Here is a 19,319-nt window from a genome sequence, read left to right on the forward strand (position 1 = left end):
AATTACAACCTTGGGTTACATATTAGGTTTTGGAGTTATTTTTGTAGTTATTTTGTGATAAACTTTAAGCATTAAATTAATTTACTACCTATGTACTTACTTAGCATAAATAGGTAATAGTACCTACTGTGGTAATAGTATAATTTATTGAAAAGACCTACACAATATTTAATTGGTAGATATGATTATGATAATAATAAATGCTTATTTATTTCATATACAAAAGAAATAGATAAGAATGAAAATAAAACACTGATACTACAAACAACATTTTACAAAAACATAACATTCTAAAAACTTCCACCATTAACATTTGAGTGCTAACTACTATTTTATTGTATTGTTTTGATTTTATTATTAAATTATTAACAACATAAATTAAGGTGTGTCCCTTAGACACATAAAACTGAAAGAATAGAATAAGTTCGATCGCTCTGGCGGGTCACGAGTGGCTGAGTTGGTCAGGCATCCGCCCCAGAATGGCGCGAAAAGATGCGGGTTCGAGTCCCGCCTCGTGATCGAATTTTTTCTATTCTTTATAAATTTATAAACATAAATTAAATTTACTAAAACAACAGTCAAAATGAGAAGTGTAATATTATATTAAACGTAAGTATAGTAAAAACAATAACAAACATTAATTAATTTGGTGCACAAAAACGGTTAAACACTTGTAACAGTAGCATGTGCGTACATTAATTTAATTAACAGCCTTCAACTCAACAAAAATTAATAAGCTTAAATTTTTCTTGCGGAAGAGGCTTTAAAACTGTTTACAGCGACATGACTTGTACAAACATTTGTGTTTAATTTATTACTTAAACGCGATTATTACAATTGTGTATGAAAATGTAAATGTAAACTTATCAAGGACCGGTGTCGGATATATAGAATAATTTCATAAATAATTTATCTTATCATCCTGATAAGGATCGCCAGCCGCCAGGATCAGCTTAAAACATAATATAACAATTGTATGTAACGGACTCCTTTCGACTCGATTTGACCCACTTTAAACAGACGGATTTCATTCAAATTTTGTACAGTTATCAAGGACAGGTGACAATACAATAATTTCATGAATTTATCTAATTCTCCTTATAAGGATGGCCAGGATTAAATATTTCCTTACGTTAACTAACCGACTTCTTTACACACAATTTCAACCCACTTTAAATGGTCAGTTGTAATTCAAAATTTGTACACTTATAAATAACTAGCGGTCCACCCCGGCTTCGCCCGTGGTACATATTTCGCAATAAAGGTAGCCTATGTTCTTTCTCAGGATCAAAAGACTATCTGTGCCAAATTTCATCAAAATCGGTCCAGTAGTTTAGGCGTGAAAACCATACATACATACATACAAACCTTTCCTCTTTATAATATTATAGTATAGATTATTGGTGACTTTGCGTGAGTTGGCGTGTGTTGGCGAGAGTGGGCGTGATCGGGTGTGAGTGAGCGTGAGTTAGCCTGAGTGAGCGTGAGTGAGCGTGAGTGAGCGTGAGTGAGCGTGAGTGAGAGTGAGTGAGCGTGAGTGAGCTTGAGTGATCGTGAGTGAGCGTGAGTTAGCGTGAGTTAGTCTGCGTTAGCGTGAGTGAGCGTGAGTGAGCGTGAGTTAGCCTGAGTGAGCGTGAGTGAGCGTGAGTTAGCCTAATTTAGCGAGAGAAAGCATTCGTGATCCTGAGTTAGCGTGAGTGAGCGTGAGTTAGCGTGAGTGAGCGTAAGTAAGCGTGAGTGAGCGTGAGTTAGCCTGAGTAAGCGTGAGTTAGCGTGAGAGAACGTGAGTGAGCGTAAGTAACTCAGGGTCACGCATACTTAATGCTATATTTGCGCATAATTGTCTAAGCTTTATAAGAAATTAGATGTATGGATTCTAAATGCAATAAAAATAAACAATGGATATCTTATTTATTCAACAAAGAAATCCAAGATAAGTGTTTGGAATGCAGTTATCTAGACTTTCTATCAATACTAAAAATAAATTATTTTGTGTAAGATGCAAAATTTCTTTACAATATAGGTAACACTTAGGGTCCCGAACCCATACACTAAAACGACCATAGCCAACCCATTTTATGTACATATACAATCTCTGTTTATGTATGTAGATATAAGGGTTATATTTCATTTTTATTTTATCCCGGAAAGGAATTAGCGATAAATAATAAATAATTTATCGAATATTTTATAAACGGTTTATTTCTCAGGATATTAGGATTCATTGTTTTATGAAGAATAAGAACGTAGTATCAAATATCCGGATATTTCAAATACACCTAAAATCGTATTAAACTCCAATACACATTAATTCTAAGAACACTTACCTGACTCAAAACCTATTTTTAATAAACTAAACAACTACATATAGATTTCTTTAAACTTCTTATGCTTTTAAAATATAGTATAAATAAAATAGATGACTCAATATACACCTGGAATACCTTGAAATATTATCAATACGGTTGCAAAAATATCTTATCGTGTTTCGAAACTCTGAAATCTTCATCTCTATCGAGATACGTATTTCGAAGTCTATTTTACCGTTCAATGTAGCGCTGTGTTTATATTGAATCTATCTTTTATATTGGATTTTTATTTTTAAAATAACTGACTTGGAACGCGTGAAAATCTAGTGCAAGTGTAGTTATCTTTAGAGGAATAAATATATTCAATCTTCAAGAATACAACTATTATATTATGAGAACTATTTAATATATAATCTTACTAGCGGTCCGCCCCGGCTTCGCCCGTGGTACATATGAAAAATAGATGTTGGCCGATTCTCAGACTTACCCGATATGCACAGAAAATTTCATGAGAATCGGTCCACCCGTTTCGGAGGAGTATGCAGACTAACATTGTGACACGAGAATTTTATATATAAGAAGATATATAAAAATGAATCGCAAAATGTGTTGGTAAGCGCATAACTCGAGAACGGCTGAACCGATTTCGATAATTCTTTTTTTATTATATTCCTTGAAGTACGAGGATTGTTCTTATGTAGAGAAAACGTAAACATGTACCACGGGCGAAGCCGGGGCGGACCGCTAGTATATATAAAAATTAAACCCGTTTTCTTTGGTCAGGGCATCACGCGTGAACGGGTGGACCGATTTTGATAATTCTTTTTTTATTATATTCCTTGAAGTACGAGGATGGTTCTTAAGTAAAACATAAATATGTACCACGGGCGAAGCCGCCGTTAAATTCTTGTAAAGATAAACTGTATAAAAAGTTTTACTCATCGTGTGTTTAGAAAATTTCTTTAAAAATACATGTTAATAATTCAATTAAAATAAGAAACGGTTTTACCAATTTTGATGTGATTTTTACTGGCGAAAACTGATGCTATAGCAAAGACGATGACGAACGACGTAGCAAACTTTTTCTATATAACGATAAAATAAATCTCTCTGAACACATCCCAATACCTTATCACTAACAAACAGATAAACCACACATTACTCAGTCAATATTAGCTCAAGTTAACGAAATGATGTTCCGCCATTTGTTTTTGTGTGTGTCCGTGCTAACCCTCGCTCTGGGGACCCCTCAGAACTTTCTAACGAAGTATTTCAAAGTTGGAATTGAATATGATCGTATGTATTTAATTTGTTTTATTGCTGTTTAATAAAGTTTACGTTTTTATGTATATATTTGTGTGTTTGTCTGGTTGTGGCAATGTAAGAACAAAGCTAATGAACCGATTTCAATGCTATAACGTGGAAAATAGTTCAGTTAAAGTGAATTGTTTAACTTTCGCATGGTATCATGGTATAGTGTTAAAATCTATATTATTGCCAAAGACAATTAATAATGTTTGAATTTACAGCATCTGCTTTCATCAAACAGACCATGTAAAAACAAACAATGCTTTAGAATATATTTTATTAAAATAAAACTGTTTTTAAATCGGTTTATCTCTTTGGACGTCCATGGGAAAGCCGAAAGATAACACAGAACTAGAGATATACATAGACACACATGTTCAACTAATTTCCCCAATTTGTACAATATGCTAGCTTTTCGCCCGCGGCTTCGCCCACTTTGTCTAAACCAAAAAAAAGTAATATATTATACTAAAACCTTCCTCTTGAATCACTCTCGTTTCAGCCGTGGGACGTCCACTGCTGGACAAAGGCCTCCCTCAAGAATTTCCAGTGCGACTACAACTTACGACTTGAATCACTCTATCTATTAAAAAAAATGCATCAAAATGCATGCTTTTAAAGCATACATAGAGACTAGAGACAGAGAAAGCTTTGTTTTATACTATGTACTGAGTCGTTATATAGATAACTAGCTTTCCGCCCGCGGCTTCGCCCGCGTTTTCAGAGAAAAACCCGTTCCCGTAGGATTTCCGGGATAAAACCTATCCTATGTCCTTTCTCGGGTATCAAAATATCTCTATACCAAATTTTATGCAAATTGGTTCAGTAGTTCAGGCGTGATTGAGTAACAGACAGACAGACAGAGTTACTTTCGCATTTATAATATTAGTATGGATGAGTCTTTATATAATAATAATATAGTACTATATAATGGTTTAAGATTTTTATTAATTGTGTAAAAAAAAAAACTAATAAACAGCTATAATCTAGTTTTTCTTTACTTTCAGGTTCTCTACCGATGAGCGGGGGTTCAGATAGACTACGTCACAGGAATAATTATGATCCCTTCTTTGTAACTATTACGGCATCGGCGAAGGTAAATAGTTATATTTTATACAATACAAACGGAGCCTTTTTTACATTTACGCTTTTTTTCAATTGTAGAGATATTCAAATTACTTTTTTTTAAATACTTGACAAATAAAGATATAATTTGGCCAATTTAAAAAACCTTTCATTTTGGGATGGAATCATAGTATTACATTGATCCAGTATTCCATAGCGAATCAATCAAAACAAGAAGATAGTTATAAAAAATGGTCTACGATCTTTCATGAATACATTTTTGTGAAATTGTAAGCACATGATTGTACGTATAAAATAAATAAAGACTATTTTTATCCGCAAAACAATTTTCAGAATACAAACGCACTCTTGAGTCCAGACCACCCGTAACCTAAATAAATATATATAAATATAAAAAATGTTGAATAAAAAACACTAATCTCATTTTGCATGCTTAGCATATTTTTTTTTCATAGTAATGTAGGTAATAAAAAGGTACCCAACCCTTTTCAAACCCTTTCAGGATTAGATTAGTAATTTAATTTCGTTTTCATTAAAAAGATAAATCACGCAAATTCTACAAATACGTGACATAAGTTACTAGATAAAATTAATTTGCGTCTTCTGCCCCGGCTTTGCTCGGGTTATTACTACGCGAAAAGTAAATAGGTACGCAAAAAGTAAAGCAATTTTTCACTATTGTAATAATTTTCGAATATAGTTTAAGTAATATGTTTTATTATAAATATATATAAAAAAGACTTATAAATAATTATTTTTTCAGTATTTTTCTGCTTTTTGTTAGATCATACATTATATAATGAAAAGAAAACGATTTTACTTTTGGATTCTTTTAATATCTAATATAAGTATATATCCCATTTTTTAGCCCATAAATGGTATATAGAACGTTACAACAATTAAATTCTTCAAAAACTTGTATCGAAAAGATTGTATATAAATAATACCCATTTCCACATAGCACATTCGTTTATTGTGCAAGAGAAATACCACAGGGCACAGACTAAATACTCATAAATCCAGAGACTGTAGCTAAAATAAAAGGGCACAGAGTAACCGCAACCGAACAGAGGCCACAAATAGCAGATCGAATGGTCGCGGCCGAAATAAAGCGGTTTTAGAGACTGTGCTAGTTTAAGAGCTGGTGAAGAATTATTTATTTAGGGATAGTCTAAAAATACGTTACTGAATATCATTATAATTATCAAGCAAAAATAAACTATCTTGAAATTTAGAATTTTCTTCTCATGGCATTAGCTTATACTCATATAATATGTAATAACATAAAACATAATTATTTGTTCTATTTCTCCAAAAGCAACAATATAAATAAGCTCATCAGCTCTCAGACTACACAGGAAATGTACCCCAGAATGGCGGTGGTAATTGGTACTTTTCCCGAAATCGGACGGCGCCCGTGTTTCATTAGTGCGAAAACATCCTCCTCTCATTGTTAATGACAACTCACATTGATGCTTAAGGCCTTTGACACACTAGACGGAAACTCCGCCGCCGAACTTCCGCGGCGGTCAATCCGTTCTATACGGTACCAGCCACACTGAATATTCAGTGGCAGATCATCAGTCGGCTGCCTGCGCTCCTGTGCGTGCGTCGTCACTGCGAGTTATCCGCTGAATGTGGCGCGATGCATACAAATACCTGTAATGCGACGTTGCCGATCTTACGCTGACGGAAGATCGGTGCGCGGACGACCGATCAGACGCGAGCGAGTCGTCGACGCGAGTCGATCCGCTCGGAACGCGGGATCATCCGCGACGGAACGACCGATCTTCCGCGTAGTGTGCCCGTTATTTGTATTTTATATGCAATAACATGTATTGGCGTTCCGCCGCGGAAGTTCGGCGACGGAGTTTCCGTCTAGTGTGGCAAAGGCCTTTATCATTTTTCCCGCTCTATTATCAATGCGATGCGAGGAACCTTCTAGAACGAATATTATAACATATTATCTATACTTAATATTATAAAGCTGAAGAGTTTGTGTGCTTGTTTGAACGCGCTAATCTCAGGAACTACTGGTCCGATTTGAAAAATTCTTTCGGTGTTAGATAGCCTATTTATCCAGGAAGGCTATACGCTATATTATATCATTACGCTAAAACCAACAGGAGCAGAGCCACGCGGGTGAAACCGCGAAGCGCAGCTAGTGTATGATATGTGAAGTAATTTGTAACCCTTTTACGAAAATTACGCGGACGGTGTATGAAATTTCGCAATTCGCAATATTAAGTAGAAAAAATACTGCAATATTCGAACATTTCAAATGAGGTTGATTCTTCACCACTCTGAATCTGCTTTTTCGACGTATTCGACGCTGACGAATACACGGGCACCAACTAGTTCTTTTTACATGTGTAGGTTCAAATTAAAATTCAGTCATAAATTAAAGACGGATTGATTCTACTCTTATAAATTTATTAATTATTATCTATATTGGGTTCGATATGGTTCCAAAATCAGCTGATATTAAATTCATAGCCAAAGAAGACTATTTCCAGAAATACATGCCCTAGATACATTGAATTAGAGTTTATAATATAATGTCTAAACTTTATAATACTACTAATACTTTGAATACATTATAAAAAAAATATTGTACATATAATTATGTAGTTTCTAGAAAAGTGGAACTGTAGAGTTTAGGGTATGAATAAAATACATAGTTCTACTATCGAAAATACATAGTTCACTGGTCGATTTCATTTAGATTAAATTTATATGTAGTATTAGTATTAGAACAGATCAGACATTGAAGAGACCTTCAGAAACGTTTAATTCGTTAATCAATTGCGATCAACTAAATAAAAAGAAACAAAAACAAAGATACAAGTAAGATGGATCCAAAGACTTTGCCGCAGGCTCCTAACAGTTTACTTAATTAATTCTACAAAAAGAAAACCTTCCTTCTGAAGTAAAATCTTTGTACAGGATGTCCCACAGCCAACGTAGGTATTCAGGAAAAAAATTATTTAAAGAAATTGACGTCGTTTTATTGTTTAAGTATTTTTTACTTAATCAGTGTATGCAAAACCAAAAATTCCATTGAACTTAGTACACCGACGGAGAGACACTCTGTATAAGATCAAAATAACAAGAAACTCCAATAAAACCAAGTCCTTCAAGTCCACACAACAAATTACCAAATTTTTAAAATATAAATCAAATAAAACCACTGCTTACAACTTTCCTACGGTTTAAAACTTTTGCGAAAGCAAATTTCTGCCAAATTCAGACTCAGGCCGGAGTCTGGTTGCACCTTGAATTGAAAATTCTCTTGCGATATTAAAAGTTAGCATCCTTTTTGCTTCTATATATCGTAATCAGCATAATTAAAAAAAGATAACTTTGTTGAAGTAAAACATATTTATAAAATGATGTTATAAGAAGTACTTCAATATAATTTAGCAAAGACAATGTATCACAAAAACGAAAAAAAATCCAATAAATAATTGCAAATCGTTGAATTATTGTATTTGGATAGCATGTGATCAAATATAGACATAATCATAATATAAGTAAATCAACCACTGCAGTATTGATTTTTTGTATTTAAAAGCTTGTAAAAATAATTTAAAATACTCCATGCCCAACATACATTAAGTAAATCGTTGAATAATTTTTTCAGAATGGCTACGTCATATCCTATATAGAAGTTACTGCCACAACCGCTCGAGATGGTGATGTGCAATTTGCAGTGGTCCGAGGAAAGACGGGGGAAAAGAACCTGGTCTTTCACCTGGCGTCGAACAATTCTGACTTCCTGACTTATTCCTACCTGGCGTATGGCATACGGGAGGAAGACTACAAAAAGGTGAACCAAGCTTCGATACCTTTTTAGGTTTGTTCTTGAAATAGTCGTCATTAGTAATTATTGTAGTCATTCGTTTCATGATTCATTAATTGTTGTACGTTTTATGGATTCATACGATTTTTTAAGTAATTATTAAATTTACTTTATTAAAATTAATAAATAAAAACCATTTGTAGCAGATCTATTGATCTTGACTATCTGAATTCATGTAACATACATTATTTCGAATATAAGAATATGTATATATTACCATATATATAATATACATATATATTACGAAAATGCCGTAATAGCGTTTTTAGTTTGAGCGCCATCTATCGATCATTTCCAAATTTCGGTAATTGTGTTTTTTGTTTCAGCGCCATCTATCGAACATTTTCAAATTTCGGTAATTGTGTTTTTAGTTTCAGCACCATCTATCGAACAATTTCAAATTTCGGTAATTGTATTTTTAGTTTCAGCGCCATCTATCGATCATTTTCAAGTTTCGGTAATTGTGTTTTTAGTTTGAGCGCCATCTATTAGCCATTTATAGAACTATCACACATGAGCTCATTTCCAGCATAACATATTATAATAGTACATGCTGAATCTCATAGATGGCGTTGAAATAAAAATTTAATAATTCACTTTTTATTTTCAGATGGCGAACATAGTCACTCTTCCGATGAAAAATAACAGTAAAAGGCTGGAAGAAAATTTATTCACGAGCTTAATGTTAATTTTAATAAGCATAAAATCTATCTTCTTTTAATTATACCAATGTACCTTGTTTTGTAAATTATTTATTATTCTTAAGGTCAATTATTTTAAATGTAATATTTATTTATATAAATAAAAGCATTTCAACATTTCATCCTTTATTTACCATAATATCTTAATAATATAATTTTTATACAAATTACAACTACAAATTACAATACAACAGTAATTTATCGATAGATACAAGTTTCTACATACAAATATAATTATTTTGATACTTACATATTGAGAAAGTCAATGAAAGAAAAATTAACAAGTTTTTATTTTAACGTCTTCAATAAAACCTACACTGACCTACAATAATTAATGCTTAGATTACAAAATAAAATACAGATGGAGCATGTCAATCATTCATCGCCCTTGTCAAAGAAAATACGAAATCAAAAACGAATACGTTCCTCCGCTAGTGCTATAGCGATTCTAGTGTCATGCAATACGTCAAAAGGGGTTTGATATTTTAGTAAAAAAATGCTGTCTTGTGATATTAAAACGCTGTAAAACTTGTTCCCGAAAACAAACAAAAAGATAAAACATCGTTTTACAGATTTTCTGTAGATTATTTGGCTTATTTAATTTTGTATACAAATAATAATTTTACAAATACGAAGGAATTCAAAACTTCAACGTATGCTGCCAGTATTTTGAAAATGAATTTGCCATTTTTAGGGGTAAAATGGTTAAAAGATATTCGGGGTAGTGCTGTTGGATTTTTCGATCGTGAATGTGATTATTTGTATAGTGCAATAAAAGTTCATGGTCATTATTAGATTATTTTAAAAAGCATTATACATTTTTTTGTTACTTTTATAAAAAGCGTCGTTTTCGCTTGCGATTTAATTCATGTGAACACATGATGGATATGATGAAAATAAAATGTCCCGCATTCTCGACTAAAAACTACCGCTATTCGCATTCATATGTTTTGAAAAATAAAAACTTTTTTTAATGTAATTTATTTAATAAATTTAATGTAATTTATTTAATAAAAATTGAATAAAATTATTTTGTCCATGTATAACTTTAGTAGATAGGTGATAAAATAATTTTTACAATATTATAAAATAATATCAAAAACCCGAATTTATATTAAAATAAAAATTAAAACATGACTGCTAATAATTTATGTAGCATACGTCACTACCACCACAGCTACCTTCATAATAGGCATGACGAAAGATTTTGAAATCCTCTTCCATAATGTGTGTATACGTTTACTATACAAGAAAAACCCTATATTTCGGTAATATACTTAAATTTAACGAAGATAAAAGCCATTTTCCAAAAAATATTTATTAACTGTGCCAAAACAGCTCGCAGGTGTCATGGCGTAGGCGTGACGTCACATTTTGGTAAATACGTAATTATTTGTACGCATTGCGAAGAAAATTATAAAAATATTTATTTAATATGTGTTATAGAAACGAATTTCAAAGTTTATAAGTGGTTGTACACCACTTATAAACGCATTTGTATTGCAGTGTGAATCCACATAAAAATAATGCTCAAAAATGTGTTAGTAATTATTTTAAGCGAGAAAATAATAAGAAATGATTGTATAAAGTTGGCGCGGAGAACCCCGAACCATGTATTCGTGAATTCGCAATTATATTTCTGTTCTGAGTCGATAAATCATACGTGAAACAATAGAAAAAAATAAAAATGCGTATTCTCAACATATTCATAACAACAAAAAACATCTGACGTGAGTTGTTTACTTAAGCGTGACGTCACGCGTGTTTTAGTCAAAATGGCCAACTGCAGTAGTTATTTCAATGTTTTATTTTATTGATAATCTCATTAATCTTAATGTTTTTAAGATTTCTAAGTCACTATATGTAATTTATCTATTATACATTTTCCCTTAAAAACACTAATACGATCATTTATGGATACTGTCGTCATGCCTATTCAGATGATTGCAATGACACCTCATAAGTCACAACTCAAAATCGATCCAACAGTTTATACTGCAGGGCGTGTCAAAGAAATATTATACATGCATACCTACACTCGAAAAACATAACCCTCTTTCTTCCGTAGTCGGGGAAAATTTTGGGAAAATTTTCAATATCTGGTAACATAACACCCATACAGAAGCACCGTGTACGTACAGTGCAACGGCGAAATGACAGCACACATAGCTTTATGGAAATGACGATAAATTATTCGGTTTAGTTCGGCAACGCTCCATCTGTCTTTTATTTTGTAATCTAAGAATTAATGTATCTCTTACACTACAATCACACATACACTAACTTAAACAACAGACAAATGCAATATCCTTCCAATAGCATCGATATATTTCCCTCGGAGCAATTAACAAGCCTGGAGAAGTAACAATTAATTGAACGTTTCTTATATAGTGGCTCTCTTTTATTCAATACCCTAATTAATGCGATAGAAAGAGACAACATACTGTTATCGGCTTGGCATTCAAATCCACATGTAGCCACTTTTTGTTCTAAAAAGGTAGTGCTTGCCACTTTATCGAATACTAAAATATCGATAAATAAAAAAATTAAGTTATAAAATTGCTTGAAGATAATTTAAGATTCTTTTAATTTTGAATTATGGATAGGTAATTCCAAATTTTAAGATTCGTTTAATTTGGAACTATTCATTTACGATGCGTATTGATTGCCTTGCATTGTATGGTAGTGGTATTTATAAAGAAATATTATTAGGTATTTCGGTTTAGGTTGTTTTTTATGGTTTCGTAAAAAGGTACGTATTTTTTCCTGTTTTCATAGATTCATTCATAGAATTATACGGAACCCTTCGTGCGCGAATCTGACTTCCACCTGGTTGATCTTTTTACAAATCAATAATCGTATCCTAGGTACTAATATTATAAAAGCAAAAATATATAAGAATGGACATTTGTTATTCTTTCACGAAAAAACTACTGAATGAGTTTTTATGGAACTTTACAATTATACATATTATAGATTAAACATCAGAATAACATATAGGCTACAATTTACCGCGGGAAAATAACTCATTCCCACAGGAAAAAATTGGTAAAAGTTTAAAATAAATTGCTTCAAATAAAACAAATAAAATTTAAATTCTTTTTTACAACATTTTATTTCGATACTTAATTAACAAATTTCAATATTTATTATTTAAAATAGACGCCACCTAAACTTGTGGCACAGCATCTCTACAAAGCACTTTACTTTTCTTCCCGTCTGATTCGAAATGATTTGAACAAGGCCGAGAATGTTTTGAAGGCTTCCAATTTTCCCTGTGCTATAGCTTTAACCCAAACATCTTTTAATTTTTCTCAAGCCAGAAACCTGCAAATAACAATAAAATCCATACTTAAATACCTTTTTTTTTCTCCTAACCTAAAGCAGTCATTATCAATGAAGTACTTCGTACCTACTCAAGTATCGATAATTGCACAACACTATGGAAGTTATATTTTGCATTTTTTCTAAAAACTAAGCTGATTATGATTTCATTTCAATGATTACGGTTAGATAAAACATAGATGATTATGAAAATAACGTAAATTAACTTATTTATAATACAATTAACAAAAAAATTGATCAAAACACTAACCTGTGAAAAGACAAATTCCAATCTTCATCCGATTTCCCAGTACTACGGCTTTTACAGCCGTGAACAACACAAGCCATTTTATCTTTAGTCAATTTTCTTTTCATAAAATAACAAATTAAACTAAAACACTCGTTTTTCACTTCAAAAATAATAATTAAAATCACCATGCGTCCGTGACCAGACTGGTCACTGAAACAAATTGACATGGGCACATGTCATTTCAAACTGTCGAACTGACATATATCTGTCCTCTTTTTTCGCATGACATTTTGCCATAAGCCAAAAAGGCCAAACTAGTGCTATATTGTTCAATTAATTGTTACTTCTCCAGGCTTGATAATTGCTCCGAGATATTTCCCCAATGGCCCAGCACTAGTAGCATTAGTGATGGGACACTTATCGACACTGATGCACGTGCCGTTCCCATCCCTAAATAGTCCGGGTGCACACACGCAGCCCGCGGTGCAGACTTTGGAGCATATTGGTTCTGGATCGTCACAGGTTGGTTCGCATGCAGCTTGGCAAATGTCGTATACTTCGTTCTGGTTGAAACATTGCTCTGGAATTTAATGAAGAAAAACGTATTATATTCCGAAATCCGATACCTAGTTTCATTAATGATAATAATAACATTATGTAATTATGTAACAAGTACGTACAGTAGGATAAAAATTATTGAACCAATTGGATAAAAAAAATATTGAAATATAAAAAGCTACAGGAGGCTACCTACTTTTAGTTTTTATTTCATAATAACACGGCCGGAGCTGGGGCGATCATCAAGTTATAATAAATGAAAAAAATATGCCAGACATCGCCGAATTATTGAATTGTTTTGGAATTCATACAAGCATAGATTGAGGCATATTAAAATATTCTTACCAACACTGCAATTATCCAATTTGACACACGCATTCTTAGCTTCATCTCTCACGAAGCCAGACTTACAGAAGCAGCCAACACTACACCCGCAGTGTTCTGGCTCCGGGTTTGCGCAAGTGGCTTGACAACCACATGACAGGAACTCTTCGTTAACACCGCAGGTTGTCTTGTTTCCTGTGAACACACAAAAAAATTACATAGGTACGTATAAGGTCGAATTGAGTAACATTTTTTGAAGTCGGTTAATAATATTAATAAAGTTGCAAGAGAAACCGATAAATATAAATTGTTGACATGTGACTTAACAATACTTACATACTGTTTTAAATCCTTTACAATTCTATATTACAATCTCATAAAAAATACTAACCATTCATACACGCATCAGCATTAACACAAGTTCCATTATCGTGTCTCAAAAAGCCAGCTTTGCAGAAACATCCTTCCACACAATCATCGAAGCATGACACGGGGCCCTTAGGGTCTGTGCAGTTGAAGGGACAGGCTGAACCGCAGAGGAGGTATTCTTCGTTTGTAGGACATTCATCTGTAATTAAAAGAAATATTATAAGATGCGGTATTTCTATCACTACATATATGTCAGTCTGTTCGCGATAAAGCAGAATCTGCTGCTCCGATTTTCATTCCGTTTTCACCTAATTTGTAAACGTTTAACGCACGTATACCTAGTTAACATAAAATTTATTTAAAGCTGACCCGATAAAGGTTGTTTTATCAACATGTCACTTTGGGTTATTAAAATAGTTTAGCAACTATTCTCAGACCTACCGGATATAGATTAAAATTTCATCAAAATCGTTATGACAAAAACACCGACTACTGACCGTGCTAGAGCGGCGGTAGCAAGTCTAGAATATCTATGACCATACAAAAACATTACTATAGTGAAGCCTTCGCTTGATTTTCAAAAATAAACTTATTTATTTCAGCACAGTAAATACTTAGTACATCTATTTCAATAATTTATTTATGACTAGCTTTCCGCCGGCGGCTCCGCCCGCGGTTTCAAAGAGAAACTCGCATAGTTCCCGTTCCCGTAAAATTTCCGGGATAAAACCTATCCTATATTACTCGTGGATAACGTAGCTTTCGAATGGTGAAAGAATTTTTAAAATCGGTCCAGTAGTTTATGAGCCTATTCATTACAATCAAACAAACAAAGTTTTCCTCTTTATATAATACTAGCGGTCCGCCCCGGTTTCGCCCGTGGTACATGTTTACGTTTTCTCTACATAAAAACCATCCTCGTACTTCAAGGAATATAATAAAAAAAGAATTGTTGAAATCGGTTCAGCCGATCTCGCGTTATGCGCTTACCAACACATTTTGCGATTCATTTTTATATATAAGAAGAAGATTAGTGTAGATGACTCTACTAGTCTGTAAGTACCCTTTTGAAAATTACTAATAATGATTATTACGCACATATAAATCCTGCAATCACATTATTTGCTTAGTTAATTGGTAATTCACATAGTACAAACTACAAAAACATCTGTATAATATAATGTTATAGGTGTTGGAATTCATTTCACCCTTGAATAATTATAGTATCGTCATAATTACCAAACCCCTTGATTAAACAGTTAACGAGTAGTTAATTAATGTTTGCATTACTATTTACTATTCAATGTACCTACATGGTAAGTCGTAGTAGTTAATTTTACAGATTTTCATTCGATAATTCAAATTATAATATTTTTACTTTTTAGAGACTATCCTCAAAAAGGATCATCTGCGAAATTATAATGACCAGGAACATATTATATTACAAATTATAATGTGTAGTGAGACATAATTGTCTGTAAAAATAAAAAGTTTATTATTTAAAAGTCTACCTAAAATCAAATTAATGTGATGTTTCAAATTCATCTAATAAAGTAGTATTGACTAGTAATTACTCACTATTAGATAAGCTATAAAATGCATTAAAATTCAAGGGGGCCCTGATTTACTGTCAATTTCAATAATATAATATTTTCTTTTATCGATTACTGTATGCGAAAGTTTACTTGTTTGTTTATTTCACGTTGCAACGGTGTGACCAAATGCCATAATTTTTCAATTATTAACCATAAAGGATCCATAAGTAATACGGGATAAAAAAAACAATACAATAAATCTATTTTATCCTTTGACCTATTTAAATCTTTCCAGAATATATTATACAGTCTCAAAGATTCTCCAAGCATTTATTAAAGGTTACACATTTTAAAATTTAAATGGTATTCCGGTATTCATTTTGCAGGTACGAATTTAAAATGTATATCGACTATTGTATGAATGGGATCTAGAATATTCTAAACGAAATGGAATACATGACGACTGTGCTGTTTTGTTTGATAAATTATGGAAACACTATTATGATCAGTAAGTTATCCTATTTATACTGAAATTATACAAAAGCGTCATATAGTTAAATTATAGACAATTTATGTGGTTAGGTTTGAAATAAAAAAGAGCGTGTTTGCCGAGTTCACGTGTCAGAAGTGAAACTTCTTCGGCAAGATTAAAAGATGCCAAAATCGTCGCCTTACTCCATGACGTGACGGTATTGACATATTTCTCTCATAACCTAAGAATATTACATTCAAGATGCTCTAACCCACATAATATCGTATTCTATACTTCTATATATAACACTCAAAGGTGACAGATATATAGTGATCTATCAACGCACAGCCCAAACCACTGGACGTATCGGGCTGAAATTTGGCATGCAGGTAGATGTTAGGACGTAGGCATCCGCTAAGAAAGGATTTCCCGAAATTCTTGCGGGAACGGGGAAAAACGGGGATGCACGTACAAAGTCGTGGGCGGAAGCTAGTAATATTATAAAGCTGAAGATTTTGTTTATTTAAACGCGCTAATCTCAGGAACTACTGATCCGATTTGAAAAATTCTTTCGGTGTTAGAATTAGCCCATTTATCGTGGAATGCTATAGGCTATAAATCATCACGCTAAGACCAACAGGAGCAGAGCAATGCGGGTGAAACCGCGGGGCACAGCTAGTTAGGTATAAATAGAAATTAAAAGCATCATTTCACAGAACAAGAGTGTCCCTACAATGAGGTATACAAGTCGTGTGCATTCACGGAAGAATACACGTGCTGGCAAACACAGGACATGGCCAAGCGTGTGTTGGCTTTACCAGAGAGACTGTCACATTGCAAGTCGGGGTGTTATTGCAAGTGGGTTTTTTTTTACGAAGCGTTTTTTCCTAAGTTATAAAGGTCTTAACTTATTGTTTTCAATTTAGGTTTAAAAAAGAAAGGAGTTTCCAATTGTTGGGAATATACATAGTTTATTTGCATAAAAAGCTTTGCCAAAATAACAGTTTTAAATTCACTACTAACCAATTATTTGTTGTCTAAGAACGCTTTATTGAATTCTTACCATACATAGAGCCATATTTTCTGTTTCTAACATAGCTACTAGACTTATTCTGAATATACTTCCCGCAAAAGACAGAATATTTCTAAACCAGGGCGAGCGAGTCATTTATATTATGACTCGCTCGTTTTAACTTATAAGACTTGACAAAAAATACAATAATGTATTGTATTTCATACGATCCTTCAAAAAAATAATAAGCTAATTAATTATAATAATAAATATTTTCAGGAAAGGCTATGTTCGTGCGTATCCCCATAGCTCCTGTATCATGGCGATGTACTGTAGGGACCGGGAGCTGCAAATTGTGATGAGCAAGCTGCCAGACATGATTATTGACTTTTAATAAGTATTATGTTATATTATGTAGTTGATTAAATAAAGTTGTTACAACAATAGCGTTATGAATGTTTCATTTTAGATAGGCTTTGGAATATAAACATACAATGTTCTTTAATTTTTAGCTACATTGTCTGATTTTGCTGTTAATTTTTCCAATCTTCATTAAATTTGCTCAATCTTCAATGCTCAATTTTTATGAATTCATATTCTCCTTTCATTGTAGGTATTTGTATTCAAAATATTAAAACACATAAAAACAAAGCATAATTACATTACCCCACGTATGCCATGGCCCATGACCTTACTAACAGAAAAAAAAATCATATTTTGCAAACTTCATACCTGGCTACATCCTAATCTGAATACAGGTAGAGACAAACACAAAACATTACGTGAATTTCGTCGTACAAAATCAGAGACATATTACACACTCACCTTTTACAATATATATCCCACAAACACCATAAACAACAACAGCTAATAATATAATTGTTAAATAATTCATTATTACGATATAACGGCTTGTACAGAATAACTTCAACTGACCTCAAAGACACTGTTCTTGTTTATTTGTCCAATTTATTTGACAAAAACCATAGCATCCTTGACAACGGACCGTAGCAAGGGTATAGACGGAGAGATTTCTTTTAACAATAATAAACAGTTTATTCAAACAAAAATGCATATTTGAATGCACTAGAGTCGATACTAAACTTTTTTCAAGAAGGGAGTTAAGATTACGCCTTATAGCATTTCATACAATTGTGTGAAATATGCAATAAAATTTGTATGAAGTAGTGTTTATTTATTTATTTATTTATTTATTTATACATCTTTGACTTACAGTACAAAACATACCAAAACGCACAAAGATAACAATTATTACAAAGTCTGACTTAAAAATAAGGTACAATTAGAGACAAACGATACAATATTAACATTAAATAGGTCCACTTCAGATTTAGCACGTAAAAATTTATTTAACAAATTGAGTGCATGATGGGTGGGTGCACTCCAAGCGGCTCGCGTCCGGAGCAGGCTCTCCGCGAACAGCGGACGCGAGCGCCACTGCATGGAGCAGCTCGGTGCCCACACACCACAGGCCCCCAGTGCCACGGGATTGTCAATTTTGCTATTTAACAGCAGATAATAATGAACCATAAGCGCGCGCTCGCGTCGTAGCTCGAGTGTATCCATTCCAACCATCCCCGTAACGTACAAGGATGGATATAAGTAGGGATAATATCCATACATCTTCCGGAAAAGGCATCTTGAGAACTTACGTTGAATTTTTTCAATCATTAACGTGTAAATTTTTTCATGCGGGCTCCACACGATAGCGTTATATTCAAGCTTACTACGTACAAACGCATAATAAAGGCTAGTGATAACAGTTTTGTCATTAAAACGAGCAGTCTGCCTAAAAATAAATCCAAGGGCTTTATATGCATTATGGCATAAATCAATTATGTGGTCATTAAAACTTAAGGAACGATCGAATAATACGCCTAAATCACGAATCGAATTCTCTCTAGCTACAACCTTATCCAAAACTTTATAGTCATAGAGATGTGGAGATTTACTCCTAGTAAAAGTCATTACTTTACATTTTGCCTCATTAAGATCTAAACGGTTCATTTTACTCCATTCGCAGACGCTATTTATATCGTTTTGTAATGCCTGACAATCCTCAATACTTCCTATAGCCAAGTATAATTTGAGATCGTCGGCAAACATAAGACACTGGGAAGAACTAATAACGTCTGGAAGATCGTTGATCATTACCAGAAATTGAGTAGGTCCGAGGGTACTGCCTTGA

At 33.1% G+C, this 19,319-nt stretch overlaps 2 protein-coding genes and 1 long non-coding RNA gene across 5 annotated transcripts; 2 read left to right on the forward strand and 1 right to left on the reverse strand.

Annotated features, from left to right (window-relative positions):
• Positions 1-3,486: 3,486 nt before the first annotated feature.
• Positions 3,487-9,328, forward strand: LOC149900976 (uncharacterized). Of its 2 annotated transcripts, none has more exons than XM_090111373.1 (4): positions 3,487-3,605; positions 4,625-4,713; positions 8,347-8,532; positions 9,176-9,328. In XM_090111373.1, exons 1-4 carry the CDS (start codon positions 3,500-3,502, stop codon positions 9,284-9,286), a joined length of 492 nt encoding a protein of 163 aa, XP_089967499.1. In that variant the 5' UTR covers positions 3,487-3,499; the 3' UTR covers positions 9,287-9,328. The 2 variants fall into 2 exon arrangements, with proteins under 2 accessions (XP_089967499.1, XP_089967500.1); XM_090111374.1 differs by having other exon boundaries at positions 8,347-8,559; positions 9,176-9,261.
• A 3,127-nt stretch (positions 9,329-12,455) lies between these two features.
• Positions 12,456-18,036, reverse strand: LOC149900977 (serine protease inhibitor swm-1-like). 2 transcript variants are annotated; one of them, XR_016457694.1, is made up of 5 exons: positions 17,936-18,036; positions 14,114-14,290; positions 13,744-13,917; positions 12,862-13,420; positions 12,456-12,593 (listed from the first exon to the last, which is right to left on the reverse strand). XR_016457694.1 is itself a non-coding variant. In XM_090111920.1 (4 exons), the coding sequence occupies exons 1-4, from the start codon at positions 18,003-18,005 to the stop codon at positions 13,170-13,172; spliced, it is 672 nt and encodes a 223-aa protein (XP_089968046.1). In that variant the 5' UTR covers positions 18,006-18,036; the 3' UTR covers positions 12,738-13,169. The 2 variants fall into 2 exon arrangements, 1 of the variants encoding a protein (XP_089968046.1); XM_090111920.1 differs by lacking the exon at positions 12,456-12,593 and having other exon boundaries at positions 12,738-13,420.
• Positions 16,847-17,512, forward strand: LOC149900978 (uncharacterized). The gene is made up of 2 exons (XR_016457684.1): positions 16,847-16,956; positions 17,390-17,512. It is a non-coding gene; the product is annotated as an uncharacterized LOC149900978 (long non-coding RNA).
• Positions 18,037-19,319: the final 1,283 nt, after the last annotated feature.

Source organism: Colias eurytheme, chromosome 17 (genome assembly GCF_061535395.1).
Source record: "Colias eurytheme isolate Ceu_HAF_F1 chromosome 17, ilColEury1 Martin Lab GWU primary, whole genome shotgun sequence".
NCBI classification, from domain to species: Eukaryota; Metazoa; Arthropoda; class Insecta; order Lepidoptera; family Pieridae; genus Colias; species Colias eurytheme.